Here is a 16134-nt window from a genome sequence, read left to right on the forward strand (position 1 = left end):
ATCAATTCGATTTTTTGAAATAAGAAGTTACACTGTAATGCGTATATATATTTATATGTGCACACTATTATTTTGTTGCGTATCCTTTATTCTGTATGGGCATGACAAGGAAGCAATATACTTGTAGTAGTTCTTATAACTGCTATCTTGCTGGAAGTATTACTTGTCCAGGTACAGACTTAGTCCAAAAGAACCTCACACTAGACTTAAGCCGAGACACGCAAAACCGGAGGATTAACACGCCTGCCTATAAGGCTGTTTGAGTGTGCGTACAGGTGAGGCTAACTGAAAGATAGGATATGGAGAGATACAATTTAATTATGTTATTTCAACTAAAAATGTTTCTCAGGAAAATAGTAATTACCAGCGATGTTTTTGGCGAAAAGTTTCCACAAAACTTCTTTTTAGTGTGGAACTCTTATGGCATGTGAATCTATATATAGGTTGCACTGTACGTAATCTCCTCAACGTTGAGTTCACATAGCTTAGCAGAGAAATAGGCTATAATCAGGCATCTTTTAGCCGTGTCAACGATTACAGGCTGATTTTATACCTATTATATGCTGATGTGTGCCAAAATCTTAATCTTTCTCCAGTCACGTGACAGCGTGACTGCAAAAGTAGCCACATAATAAAAGTAATAAAACAATGGCGAGGTCTTGTCCTTTTGATGACGCGTCCTGGGTGTGCTAAGAAAGAACAGAAAAGCTTGAATCTTCTAATTCGGTTTAGAAAAGCTTCTTCACGCCGATGTTATACAATTTAGAGGGGATTGGTGATGTTACACTCAGCTGTCCGTGACACCACTGTTTACACGTGGTATTTCTGTACGTGATATTTGAGACGACTGAACGCCGTATAAAACCTTTCTAATTATGCGGTGAAGCTCATATTGGAACAATCATATATACATAGTCCTCGCTTTGAATTGTCCTTGAACTCACGCTGTCACTAATCTGAAAACACTGTCACGGTCTCTTTTAACCTGCAAAGAAATGTCATCAGATTGTTTGAGAATGGTCTGTGTGTCGTCTATCGCTGAAAGCTTTATGACATTACAGTCGTGGCAAGATCCCTAAAATCCCGATCAGTATAGGATTAGCACGTAGCTGTAAGAACGGCGAGCTGTGACTCCGGCTTGCTTTGGACGATAACGGAGGCAGCCAGTACCTTGTGACACCCTAATCTATGGACAGCAGTAAATATAGAATCCCAGTGTTCGCAGTACCTAAGCCGCATGCATCCTCTAACAGAAGACAGCTATATCCAATGCTTAGAGCCCATGGAAAGTACGCAATAATAAATCCGATTACCTGCAGAATCAATTATAGTTCGGTCCCGTACACTCTTCATTCACCTTCTGTCATTCGGCACCGCGCAAACGAATACGTAATAACTGTCTTTTCTGTGATTCTGCCGGGGCTTTCTTTGGAATTCTACTCATCTGCATGGAACACGACAAGGTGCACGTTGTTATCGCAATCTCGTCATCAGTCAGGTAAAGTATTAGGCATACTATATACCTAGTTCCATTCCATACACGGGCACTTGTATTCGTCAAGTTATGAACTAGCCCGAACTAGGGCCAGTACTGGGATAGTCATCCATATTATATTGAGGGATAGAGGGAACATGTCGTGGCCTAGTGGATAAGGGAACTTGCTTTTCAGTTTCTGCGACACGAGGTGCGGTTTTAAAACCGGCCATGGTCAAGGAGTTTGTAGATTCCATAGTGAAGCTTTGGTGACAGTAAACGGCTAACGACGCTCAGTCTAAAGTTCGTTGACTTTCTACCTCAGAAGGCCCTTGGTGTGCACAGCCTATTGATGAGAAAGTACGTCGTTAACTTGTTAAATGTCCGTGGTTTTTAGGGGACCTGGTTTCCTCAATACATTTTTAATGGCTGTCGTCGTATAAGTGAAAAATTCGTAAGTACTGCGTTATAAATTCAACAGTCAAATAAATAATATATTCATGGTTTTCCGATGGCAAGGAGACTATCACTACTTGTGGTATCAATTATGAGTTACAAAGGGGGGAAACCAGGCAACACATGGAAGAAACTGGACTGTGCACGAAAAGACTTTCATGTAAGAAACCAGGGAAAATCATGAAACCAGATAATGCCCAGAAACCAGACAGTATTAAGAAACCAGACTATGCCCATAAACCAGACAGTATTAAGAAACCAGACAATGCCCAGAAACCAGGCAGTATTTAGAAACCAGTCAATGCCCAGAAACCAGACAGTATTAAGAAACCAGACAATGCCCAGAAACCAGACAGTATTTAGAAACCAGACATTGCCCAGAAACCAGGCAGTATTAGGAAACCAGACAATGCCCAGAAACCAGGCAGTATTTAGAAACCAGACAATATTTAGAAAGCAGACATTGTCCAGAAAACAGGAATATCCTAAAACTAGGTAATGTCCAGAAACCAGGCAATATCCAGGAGAATTTGTTGACCTGAATGCAACCCCCCCCCCCCCCCCCGATTGGTTACACGTTACAAATGAAGCCTATGTGCCATTTTATATCTATATTATATACATACTAGAGCGTCCAACAGAAAATGCTTACATCTGTCACAGATGCTCCAGTTCTCTCTGATGAGATTTGCAGTCCCTCCATCCATTTTCTGGTGGCTCAGTTTCTGTCGTTAAAATCTTGCCCATAAAATTCCATTATGTTTTTTTTAAAATTTACCAAATACCCACCAACCAAGTATTTGTGATAGAATTAAGTTGGGACCGAGCGTATACCAAAAACAATTCAATGTCTGTCACTTAAAATAACGCATTTCTAGCTATTAGCCACGTGAAATGAGAAACCGGAAAGACTTTCTCACTCTACTTTTCCATACATTAAGGGACAAATGTCGATCCATACCATTCTTCCGTAGCTGGGTGTTATGCAAGAGGACCTTGTAATATATTTTCTTTAATTTTATTACGCAATATTTTTTGTCATTCTGTGTGAAAAATACATCACATTACCAGTCTTAATGTCTGATTTATGTGTGTTACACATTTCAGAAAACTCGTCATGATTTTACACCTGATTCAACTCATTTCCATCTATGCACTCTCCGGAGCATTGGCTGCCGTAATGACTATCAGCAGGACGTGGGAAGGCCACTTCTATGGAGAGTTCACACTCTCCGCCAGCACAGCCACAGATGACTGGAGAGTACATCTCATCTTCAACGTCCCGATTTCAAACCTTGAAGTAAGAACGGTTCGCCTTGTTATGTATGGCATTAATAATTGGTGTGCCGCATCTTCGTTTTCCTCGTATTCTCATTGGGCACTGTTGGAAGCTGATGTTAGGCCTACTGTGTTACATAATTACGGTTAATCTTACATCCAGCTCTTATACGTGACAGCCTTTCAACGCACACTAAGTCAGGTGATACAACAAAACCATACTGGCTTGTCGGACAAACTTTATAGGGTTTCATGGAGTATATATGTCTATGTACATGTATAGACGTGTTGTTGCATATTATATAATGGCCTGGCCATATGTATCTACTTACATCTCATGTATTTATACATTAACTTTATTTGATTGAAAAGGCCTGACAGCAAATTGCGGACGGTCTTGGGTTTCCACTGGGTTCTGCCCGGTTTCCTCCCACCATAATGCTGGCCGCCGTCGTATAAGTAAAGCACAACTGTACCGGTGTTTGATTTGTTCATCTGTTAAACATTATCATATTAATGGCACTTCGACCTGATTGTGCTGATATGTTGTACTGAATTTATTTATTTATTTACTTGATTGTTGTTTTACGCCATACTCAAGAATATTTCACTTATACAACGGCGGCCAGCATTATGGTGGAAGGAAACCGGGCCGAGCCCGGAGGGAACACACGACCATCCGCAGGTTGATGACAGACCTTCCCACGGCGGGGAGGAAGCAAGCAAGAGCTGGGTTTGAACTCACACCGACCGCATTGGTGAGAGGCTCCTGAGTCATTACGCTGCGCTAAGCAACTAAGCCACAGAGGCCCCTGTTATATTGAATTAAACCTTGATATGTTATAATTATGCTGAATGAAATCTTGATGTGTTATAATTATAATGAATTAAAGCTTGATATTTATATTTACGGAGCATTAAACCTTTATATGCTATAATTATAATGAGTGAAAAACCGTTGTGTTGTAATTATAATGAATTAAATCTCAATATGTTATAATTATTATGAATTAAACCTTTATATGTAATAATCATAATGAATGAAAACTCGTTGTGTAATAATTGTAATGAATTAAACCTCTATATGTTATACTTATAATGAATAAAACTTCGATATGTTATAATCATAATTAATTAAACTTCGATATGTTATAATCACAATGAATTAAACCTTGGTATGTTATAACATAAAATAAATTAAATCCTGGTAAGTTGTAATTATAATGAATTAAACCTTAACCAACCATTGTTTACAATAGCCAATGCTACAAACACATGTACATATACACGAACAGTTTATCCGAGTGAAACGCGCCGTAATTTATTTCATATTTAGATGATTTTGATATGATATATTCCCCTCAACTCGAATCGCTAGTCACACGCAATGAAATAAATACTGTTAAGATAAATCACATTGTGTAAATGGATTTATCTGATTTATACTGAGACACATGGTTTCGCCAGTTAATTTTTTTCCATACATTCTAAATGAATAAAAGTTTCAAAATACAATGATTGTGGATAGCACCGTAATAGATCTATGCAATGATGCTAAACATCGTCCTCCGTTATTAAAGTTTTTACAAACCATTGTCAGAAGTCATTTAAATATTAATTAACATAGAAATTGTGTGATAAAGTACATCCATATATCCATTTCGTTGGATCACTCGTGAAATTTGTAGAAACGACAACAAGAAAGTAAATATAGAATAATAATGTTTGAAAAAAACTTACATGTACCTAATGTAAATCCAGAAGGCAATAGAGGCATACTGTAGACTGATCTTTCCTGGGGACAAATTTAACTCTGTAGACACTCAGTACTGTTTTATAACGAGCAAATTGTAAATAAACATGTGATATGACAAATTCTACTCTTTACGAAGAAGGAGGGAATACATGAAGACTTTATATTTGTTGTCTCGCCCACGTTACAAGGCCATTACCAGGCACGGGCGTGATTTAATTGAATAGGCTGTGTAGACATTCATAACAAAACAAACTCCGACAGTGTATATTTTTGAGAGTTTTCAAGGTTGATATGTTCAGTGTTAGATCCCTACAGAAGTCACACCAGGGAAGCAAAGTATTAATAGTTTTTTTTTATGAAACGAAACAGATCCTCGTACGTATCATTTCCAAATATATAAGGTTGCCTGATAACGCTAGGTAATATGGACGCCAGGGTTACGCCTGACAGCACTGAATAAGGCCTTGGCTTTACAATGTAGCCATCTGTTCGGTTTGAAACTGGATGTTGAAGATTTCAATATTATTATTTTTTTCAACATTTGGTTTGTATTGTTCTTAGTCTTATAATTAGTCCATCAGTAGGATTCTCTTTATTAGTCTGTCAGTAGGATTATCTTAATTAGTCCATCAGTAGAATAATCCTCTGCAATTAGTCCATCAGAGGAATTATCCAAATTAGTCCATCAATAGGGTTCTCCTACTTAGTCCATTAGTAGGATCCTTCTATATTTGTCCGTCAGAGGCACTATCCAGATTAGTCCTCAGTAGGTTTCTCCTAATTAGCCCATCAACAGTTTCCCTTGATTAGTCCATAAATAGGTTTTTCGTAATTAATCTATCAATAGGTTTGTCCTAATTAGTCCATCACTAGGGTTCTCCCATTTAGTCAATCAATAGGGTTCTCTCTATTCGTCCATCAGTTGAGTTCTACTCATTAGCCATCAGGTTTCTCCACGTTAGTCCAACGGGTTTCTTCTAATTAGTCCATTACTAGGGTTCCCCTAATTAGCCCGTCAGTAGGGTTCTCCGAATTAGTCCATCAGAAAGGTTCTCCTAAATAGCCCATCAGTAGGGCTCTATTAAATAGTCCATCAATAGAATTCTAATTAATCAATCAATAGGATTCTACTAATTAGTCCATCATTAGGGTTCCCCTAATTTGCCCATCAGTAGGGTTCTATTGAATAGTCCATCAATAGCGTTCCCCTAATTGGTCCATCAGTATATCACCTCATGAATTCAATAGGCCACACTTTTTACCCGTATATCAATATATTTAGTTTTACTGAAAGCTTTACTGTTTTTTCTATAAAATAACCACATGTGGGAAGGTCGACCAGTAACCTGTATAAGTGAAATATTCCTGAGTATAGCGTAAAACACCAATCAAATAAATAAATACATACTATAAAATAGATTATCACACCCATACTTCCCTTTTTGAAAGGAATTAATAGTGGTAGGCTAAATGTTCTTGGAATTTTCGGTCACTGTAATTAGAGACGAACGCTAAGAAAGCCAACCCTACTTATTACTCCCTAGTATACTGTACTCATATATCTAACACTAAACAAGCTGTCTGATACAAAAATGAAAAGCTGTATGCTGCAACTGACTTGTGTGAGGACTGCTTTGTTTTCAGGCTAGCGAAGGCATCTATGTATCTCATGTGAGGGACGGAGTGGAGTGGTCTGTCTCCGGCAAATTCTCCTGGTCTCAGGTGGGGGATAATGAATATATCCCCATCAGCATTGAGGGTGACTACGACTTGTACGACGCTGCCGATGACGATATCTGGGGTACAGCCATGGTAGAAGCCCCTGAAGTAGACGATTATGGGTATTCCCAAGCCGACCCAGTCGTCTTCATCTCAAGCACTCAAACCCAATTTGTCACACAAACTTTGCCCGTAGTTCCACCAACTGCATTTAGTGATTCGTCCGTACCTGTGGCCACACCAGCTCCAAGTGGTATCACAGAGAATTTTCCACAAGACACGGAATCCAACGATCTGTCTCCTTTCACCACTCAGTTAACAACCGTAGCCGCACCAACGACTCGTCAACCAACGGCAGCCATTGGAACGACCATTCCTACAGCAGGTGATTTCCAAACGGCTCAGCCAACCACAGAAGCCATTCAAACTACTCAGCCAACTTCAGCTGGATTTCATTCCAGTCAATCGACAACTGCAGGATTTGAGTCACCCCAGTCAACTGCAGCAGGCTTTGTAACGACTCAACCGCCTGCAGGCGACTCAACGACGACTAAACCACCGGCAGTTTACGCCCCCACGTCTCAACCTCCTGCAGATGGCTTTATCCCTACCCAGCCACCTGCAAATGGCTTTATTCCAACTCAACCACCTGTTGATGGCTTTGTTTCAAATCAACCGCCTGCAGGGGACTTTGTCCAGACTCAGCCGCCTATGGCGGTTTTCCAAACGAGTCAGCCACCTGCTGCTGCTTTTCAGTCTACCCAATCTACACCAGTCCCATTTCGAACGACGCGACCGACGGTACCAGCCGTCAAAACAACAACATCATTTCTTTGGAGTGGACCCAAAAGTTGCGAACGCCTGGTTAAAGTCACTCAACCTCGTAAGTTAAAAAGTTGCGGGAACACTCTAGTATATATGTAAGCTTGATTTCTTTCTCTTGTCTATTACTGCTCTTGTATAGTTTATTTCTTGACTTTAAGTTTTTCTTAATTTTTTTCATTTGATTTACGTGGTCTGTTTTACTACAATATGTTGGCTATCAGACTTACTGGTAAATTAATCATCACATCGCATTTCGCTGATAGTCTAACAGACTTTCGACAAATCTGACAAATAAAACACATGGGTTTGGCTTAACCCCAAGAAGAGTGGGAAATGTTGACAAGTTAACAGCAATTTGCTTTCCCTCTAAAACTTCACCTTTGTTTCAGCCGGCTCACCCAGGAAGTATGACTATCCACTCGCCTTGGCCTACTCGCTTCTGTTCTATGAGGCCCAACGCTCTGGCAAGTTACCGGAAGATTCTCGCATCCCCTGGAGGGGTGACTCAGCCCTAGGGGACGGGCAAGATGAGGGACTGGACTTGACTGGAGGATGGTATGACGGTAAGAGGATGCATAGAGTTGTGACAACTAGAGAAAACTTTTAGTTATGGTCTCTACCGGCACCAAATGGTTCGGCTGCGAATAAACGCTTTATACTTGGCAGAAGAATTTGTAGCTAAAATTATTTCCAGTAATTATCGCTATATACCGTAAAACATTTACAGCAATGAAGAACTGAAATAAACGGGAGGAGAAACCCTTTATCCAAACTATATATGCTCACATTGTCCCCGTCAAAGGAATCATTGTTTTTGTTTGGAAATCAGCCAGTGAGGTATTAAAATGGTTGATCTCATAATGTCCAGTAACCTTTGACGACTGAATGTCCAATACAACATTAACGGTGTATAAAGAGCCTCAGGCACGTTGGTCACTAGGCCCGTTACCTCAACCAAGCTAGCCCCTTTCGCTTATGTAATACGTCATTGTTCCAGCCGGAGACAACGTTAAATTTGGCTTCCCAATGGCGTCATCAACGACGGTGCTTCTTTGGGGCCTTCTACAATGGCCTGACGCATACGAAGCTACGGGTCAACTGGAACATATGTATGACAATGTGAAATGGCCTCTTGATTACTTGATCAAATGTCACACAGCTCCGGATGAGCTATATGTACAGGTAAGGACAGTGCTCAAACCCCGGATTACAGATGTCCAAGATCTGTTGCACCCCATCCCGCCCATCCTAATACATTTTTCTTCTCCGAGCTATAGGGAATAAATGTGCGCATTGTAAACAGAGGTATTATATAAGCTGTAATTTGCTAACATTGAACGTTTTATTTTGATAGACAATTTGCCAGATGTATCCATCTGCATTAGCGTGTTAGTTTTGTTCCAAAATTCAAATCGATTATAATATAATTAAATGGTTTTAAAACATTTCCTCTGTGAGAATAAGTACAAACATAGACTCTCTGCTGGATACGCTAAATGTACAGGCGAGAATTGTAACAAATGTATTTCTCGTGACGTCATAGGTTGGTGACGCAGAACTGGATCATCAGTACTGGGGCCGACCTGAGGATATGTACATGGAAAGGCCAAGTTTTAAAATTAACGCTACCTATCCTGGATCTGACGTAGCCGCTGAAACAGCCGCTGCTATGGCGGCAGGTTCAATCGCCTTCAGGAAGAGAGGTAGCAACGTTTGCACTATCACAATATACAAAAGAACAATTTTTAAAGAACTTTAGCACTCAATACCACTCCCACTCCGCAAAATCATCGCCTGGAGATTTAAAGCAATTGAAGAACCAGAGGGTGGTGGATATAGTGAGTGAAATGCTGTAATCTTCCAATAATTTGTCCTCAATCAAAGTCTAACCTCATTTCTGCATTTATTTATTTGGTGTTTTACTCCGTACTCAAAATATTACACTTATACGACAGCGGCCTGCATTATTGTGAGAGGAAACCACGCAGAGCCCAGATGACATCCACGAGTATCCGCAGGTTACTGGCAGACAACTCCTGTAACTTTCATTTGTAGAGGTTGTCTTATTGTCATTGTTGCACAGATCCCGCCTATGCCGACCTGCTGCTGGCTCATGCTGAGGAACTGTACAAATTCGCCAACAAGCATAGAGGCTTATACACAGATAGTGTCCCTGAGGCCAGCATCTTTTACGAGTAAGATAAATATTTCTAACATTTACGAATTCAAATAATTTTTTTCAGTAAAATATGACTTTGTCCAGCATCTTTGTACATGTATGTATATTGCATCCGCTGTTACCAAGAACGGGTAAATTCTAATGGCGGTGCGTAACTGAAAGACATGCTGAGGAACGGTAACAATAACAGCAATGACATTTAACCCACTCTGTATGAGCCTATGTAGCGCCAAGTACGCACTCTACAAGTAGTGTTAATTGTGTTACTTTTCACATAAATATGACTTGATAGTGTTACTTTTCACATGAATACTTTTCACATAAATATGACTTGACAGTTCACTAGTAGGCTAATGTTACATCACCAAAGACGCACCTAAAGCGATGAGTCACGCCGAGTCATACCATGGAGGTAGGCTATTCATGGGCTACAGGTTTTTAAGTTTATGGACGTTTCTTAGATTTGGGTGTCACATATGAACCGTCTGTTTTCCTTCAAAAGGTCTAGTCACTATTTTGATGAGATAGCGTGGGCCGCCTGCTGGCTCTACAAGGCCACGTGGAAAGAGAAATACCTGACGGAAGCGGTGGATCTGTATCCTGCTGCCGTAAACGTTCTTCCCTGGGCATTTTCCTGGGATGACAAAAGGATCGGCGTCGAGGTGAGTTTGGTGAAATTATCATAACTAGCAAACTGAAATGGAGAATTCTAAGAACGTAGAACTCCAGAAGTTCTAAGTGAAAGAATTATGAATTCGACGTGTTTAGCTTACCAGTTGGTCTAGGTATGTTTTATCGAGCGGTACACAAGAAAATATAGTACGCTGTAGACTTTGTTGTCGACCGTTTTTGGCAAGCTCATCCACACCATGAACGTGCAGCAGAACGCTACGTTGCCTGTGGAGTATGATATTTGCCACTGATAATGTGTGTTTGTCTTTCCCATTGCTCCTACATTTAATGGCCCATGGCGTGATACCTGCCAATCTTAAACTTTGCTTCAAAGAAACTGACTCTTATGACCATTTACGCTATCAACGCCGTACAAAACAGACGTTCGCATATATCGTTTAGAGCATAGGTACATAGGTATATAGGAACTCTCAGATGGTTTCACGCGACATCTATATATTCATTAAGTGTATTTAGTGTGATAAAGATTTGGTAAAATGGAGCCGTCATCAAAACAAATCCTCACTATCAGATTTTAATGTAATAAATAATCACTACAATACTGAATGATATAAAAATTAAGATACATGTATTTGTGATCTCTAGGCTCTGCTTTGGAATCTCACCCAAGATCCCAAGTACCAATATGACATGGAATATGCTCTGAGAAAATGGCTGCCTGGGGGTGGTTGGAACTACACGACGAAAGGCCTGGCCTACCTCCACCGCTGGGGTAGTCTGCGGTATGCAGGTAATATAATCCTGACAATCACCTTGCCTTCCTCCACGGCTAAGGAAGTCTGCGGTGTGCAGGTAACATACTCTTCACAAAGCAACTCGCCTACCTCCATCGCTGGGGAAGTCTGCGGTATGCAGGTAACATACTCTTCACAAGCAACTCGCCTACCTCCACCGCTGGGGAAGTCTGCATTAAAACTTCAGCATAAATTGACCTGGCTGTTGTTCCAGGCATTATTTGGTCTGTTTTCTTCTTCAGAGAATGGCGCGTTTATAGCCCTGATGGTGGCTGACTACGGGCTGTCCCCGGATACGTACCGGCCCTGGGCCATGGCCGAGATGCACTATGCACTGGGAGACTCTGGCCAAAGTTTTGTGGTCGGTTTTGGCGAAAATAGCCCTAAAAATCCCCACCACAGGGCAAGGTAAGAGATGGATAATAATTTGCTTCAAATCAATAATTCTGCGAATCTATGAATGAATCAGATTGACGGCATTGTAAAGCAAATTTTCATTTAAAACCCTAATTAGAGCATGCATATGCAAGAAATGAATATTTTTTTGTCTATCACGTCTTGGTGAAAGTTGTAATTTCTAGAAGAAATCCATCTGACTTTTTATAAACGAAGCATGTAAACCCGAATTTGTAAGGCATCTGGACAAGGACTGTAGATTTCCTCTGATTTTCGCTGTTAAATCAGATTGTAAATCAAGTTTTGGTAACTTTGTTTTGTAAATCACATCTCATCCCAGAATTACGATGGTACTGGTTTTAAAACGTTTCATAAAAATGAATATAGGCCTCCGCAGTTTCTTGAACGTGGTCTAAGCTTTATTTCCGCACATCTTTTTATTTGTATTGAAAGTGTTCAGATCATGTTTGTAATCGATGTTACACTAAAACTTACACATACCTTCTAAAAGATCTAGGTTGTTAGAGTATCATTGCTCTGCTCTTTATCAGTTCGTGCCCCGATATGCCAGCTCCATGTGGATGGGAAACCTTCAACACAACGCGAGATAACCCTCAGCCGCTATGTGGCGCTCTTGTTGGAGGCCCGGATGAGAATGACTTCTACAAGGACGACCGGAAGGACTATGTCAGTAGTGAGGTTGCATGTGATTACAACGCGGGATATCAGTCCGCACTGGCAGGTAAGCTAGAGGGTGCCAGTTAGTGCGCTAGGTTTTCGTGTTAAATTCTGTTAAAACTGTGATTAATTATGATTAAGGCCACATCACATAAATGCGTACACGGCATCAGAGACTTGTGCAGTCCATCAAGTCAAATATTACATTCCTCGCTCTGCTGTAGATATCACAGGATGGTTTCGATGCTAGTTTACAGATCCACGTTTATCGGAGGATATTACACTTTTTCTCTGCGCCTCATTCCAGTAAACAGCTACAGGTTTACATCCACTTTAACAGAACTTCGTAAATCAGATTTACCATAATATTCTGGTAATTGACGTTGTCTACAGTTTATAGCGTCATACGGCGATGTTATGTACGAGGAAAGTTGCGAAAAACTGGTTTGTTAACTTGTGTGAAAAAGGGTCTTCGGAAAGAGTGGTTAGAGGCCGAACAACTTTTGGTTCGGAACTCTTTCGCTGTTCTCTGTACTTTAACTTCCATGGAAATTCCTGAAATAACTGTAAAGGAACCACTTTGTGCTGAGTAGCAACACCAAACGTTCAGTGAGCAATGCGCAGTGGTGTTTAAACTGGACCAATTTCTAAGGAAGCATCCATACAAATCTTGACATCTACTGACCGTCAGCTTTTGTACTTGTTTACAACAGCAATTGGTAAGCCACACTTGTCATACCGGCATTAGACAGGAAAGACTGTCCATGAAACACATTCAACAAATGCTTTGAAAGCATGATAAGGCCAAGCACATTTCAGCAAATATTTTGAAACCATTGTAAGGCCAAGCAAATTTCAAAAAATGGTTTGAAACCATTGTAAGGCCAAGCAAATTTCAATAAATGTTTTGAAACCATTGTAAGGTCAATCAAATTTCAACAAATGTTTTGAAACCATTGTAAGGTCAATCAAATTTCAAAAAATATTTTGAAACCATTTTAAGGCCAAGCAAATTTCAACAAATGTTTTGAAACCATTGTAAGGCCAAGCAGATTTCAACAAATGTTTTGAAACCCTGGTAAAGCCAAGTAAATAAGTTTCGAAACATGCGGAAATTACCAGTAACACTCTGAGTTCTGTTCATCCTAATCCGCATTACATTGTGAAAAGGCAACCAGGAAGAAAAAAGCAAACAGTAACTGAACGGATAAATACTGAGACAAATAATAAACATTTTTGTTGTAGGCTTGATTCACCTCTCTATGACTGGCGAGTTGCCGGCTTACTGATCAGCTGGTGTGCACAGGGTATGTCATAGCTCCAAGAGCTATTTGCACAACTGTCTGAACAGTAAAAATGGTTCAGTTATGGAATCGTTGAGTAGTATTAAAATCATCGAGACACACGACTTCAGGTAACTGGGTGAGAACTTATTTTCCCGGTGAACCAGGTGACGTCATAGGCTGCTGAACCAAAAATCGGGCAGAACTATGGTGATTTTACCATTACTGATGACAAATTCTTGATAAATTCTTGACAAACTGTTGAGCATTTTGACTTGAACTGTCACGAACATCTTCCTCGTATGATAGTTGTGGAAGTTGTAGTTTTCAAAGGGTCTTGGGATGGTTTTATAACAGACTGACTGGGGTGAACATCATGAATCCCGATAAAGACGACACTTTGTCCACAATAATATTTATGTAAGCTCCACACGGGCAGTTCTTATTGTTTTGAACATACAGCTTCCTGATAAACTGCAAAAATGTATCGTTAGATTTTTATATTCAAAGCGGGTCTCAAACATTTACAACGTGTTAATGAACTTTCAAATGTGGTGAGTCATGGTGATGAAACAGGCCTATAGATCACCGCCTAAGGACAATTGAAAAGTGACGACTGATAGTGAAAAAAGCATAATATTTCAACATCACGTGACGCAATTTCATCACGACCAGGTGACCCAGCCATATTCATTGTCTATTCACCCGACTTGAATTATTTCACGACAGAGATCGCGTAATCCACTATATGTTATGCACGATTTCCGGAAAATTTTCCACGGTTGTCACTAACTCAGACAATTGAGTCATGAAGGTGAGAGAAATATTGCATGGTGATCGTGAGAGTAAGACAATGTCACCACGGTAACCATGAGGCTTCACCACCGTGGCCATGAAGAAAAAACAACTTCACCGCGTTGGTCATGAGGGAAAGACTACTTCACCACGGTGGCCATTAAAAAAGACAATTTCACCACGGTGGCCATGAGGCAAACACAATTTCACCACAATGGCCAGGAGGCAAACACAATTTCACTACTGTGGCCACCCTGCAAAGACTATTTCACTGCGGATGCTCAAACAATTTCATCGCATTAGACATGAGTTTCAGACAATTTCTCCACCATGATCTCGAGGGTCAGACAAATTCATCATGATGGCAATGAGGCAAATGCAATCTCATCACGTTGATCATGTGACAGACAATTCCGCTGCGGTTGTCTTGCCCAATCAGTGTCATCACAGGGTGTCGAGGTCACAAGTAAATATCCAAGACGACGTTACAACGTTGTTCACGTGTCGATATTGGACAGACACTTGTGATACGGTGATAACACGACAATGTTGTCCACAAGTGTCCACATTTCTCACAGATATCGGACGTTTCTTCACAGGACTTCTTTGGCCTTTTGAAATCGGTAACATCCTACGATGAAAATATGTCTATTAAGTGATAACTTCTGTAACGATTCATGTCTTCAATAAATTGGCTAAGACCCACTCCGTGGGTTGCTTTTTCTAATTATCCTCTTGGTGCACATGCGTAATTATGGTTTCCTCAAGTTATGTGCAATACCATTCTCCCATGAGATAGCTGGAGACTAAAATACAAAGAGTAGTTGATCACAAATTACTAAGGGTGACAACTCATACCGTGTCGTACCTCAAACAGGTGGAGGTTTATTTCCTGGAAGGTTTTTCATTCCTAAAGCGGGCCTACTTCTTAAAAATTTTCACAAAAGAAAAAAGGTATCATAATATTCAATAGTGATGGGATGCACTTAAATAGTGGCCTAAGCCATAAGTTGTATTTGTAATCAGAAGCTTTAGGAGACCTTATTCTTTGTGAATGATGTAAGGAAACCTTTTTATATGTAACATAGTGCATACTTATCTTTGTAATAGATTGTTGCATAATATACAGTATAATAGTTTACTTATTTGTTTATAATTTTTTACTAATCATGTAACGAAGTACTAATGAATTCTTGACATTTGTAAGTTTATACAGAAACTTGCAGCTTGTACAGTTTTGCTTCTAAATCTTATTACTGTTAATAATTAAGACATGATTACAGGAGTTGTGGGACATGGTATTATGGTGCAGTTCTGACAGCCATTTAAACCAAAATTAGAATCCTGCAGAATGAACTTTTGTTGTTGTTGTTTTATCACGGGTACTTGTTTGAAATCAAACATTTACAACTGTCTGCTTAAGCCGATTCATTTGAAAAGGCCCACGCTGGCTCATTTACCTAAGGTATCGGCCTCGCTGGCTCATTTACCTAAGGTATCGGCCCTCGCTGGCTCATTTACCTAAGGTGTCGGCCCTCACTTCAGCGGACTGCCCCTAGACCAGTGAGATGGCCCTCTCGAATCCAGCTCCTGTTGGGAGGGGATTGTGGTGGTGGTGATGTGTGTGTGTGGGGGTGGGGGCGGTTGCACTAATTCAGGAGATTTGTCAGGTACCTGACCAAGGTAAGTGTTTTTACGGCTCTTTACGGTTTTCTCTACCCATAAACCGGGTTGTCGTAGTATAAATGAAATTTTCTTTTAAATCAATAGAATGAATAAATACCGGTAAGAAGTCCTGTTATAAATTCTTAACAGGAAAGGACAGGAAAAAGGCGCTATGAAATAGGTGTCATGTTGGATAATATGAA

The 16134-nt window shown here is 40.2% G+C and overlaps 1 protein-coding gene across 1 annotated transcript; it reads left to right on the forward strand.

Moving 5' to 3' along the window:
* The first annotated feature begins 3110 nt into the window (after window positions 1-3110).
* LOC135475694 (endoglucanase 4-like) lies at window positions 3111-12275 on the forward strand. The gene is made up of 10 exons (XM_064755626.1): window positions 3111-3230; window positions 6609-7566; window positions 7898-8071; window positions 8506-8690; window positions 9052-9211; window positions 9592-9703; window positions 10190-10349; window positions 10966-11110; window positions 11357-11522; window positions 12062-12275. Exons 1-10 carry the CDS (start codon window positions 3111-3113, stop codon window positions 12273-12275), a joined length of 2394 nt encoding a protein of 797 aa, XP_064611696.1.
* The last annotated feature ends 3859 nt before the right edge of the window (window positions 12276-16134 follow it).

Source organism: Liolophura sinensis, chromosome 9 (genome assembly GCF_032854445.1).
Source record: "Liolophura sinensis isolate JHLJ2023 chromosome 9, CUHK_Ljap_v2, whole genome shotgun sequence".
NCBI classification, from domain to species: Eukaryota; Metazoa; Mollusca; class Polyplacophora; order Chitonida; family Chitonidae; genus Liolophura; species Liolophura sinensis.

Excerpts from the sequence above, each read along its gene's own strand:
- LOC135475694 (XM_064755626.1), top strand. The coding sequence starts at position 3,111 with ATGACTATCAGCAGGACGTGGGAAGGCCACTTCTATGGAGAGTTCACA. Across the intron at positions 9,704-10,189 it reads GAGGCCAGCATCTTTTACGA|GTCTAGTCACTATTTTGATG; the intron begins GTAAGATAAATA and ends TTCCTTCAAAAG. Across the intron at positions 11,523-12,061 it reads AATCCCCACCACAGGGCAAG|TTCGTGCCCCGATATGCCAG; the intron begins GTAAGAGATGGA and ends GCTCTTTATCAG.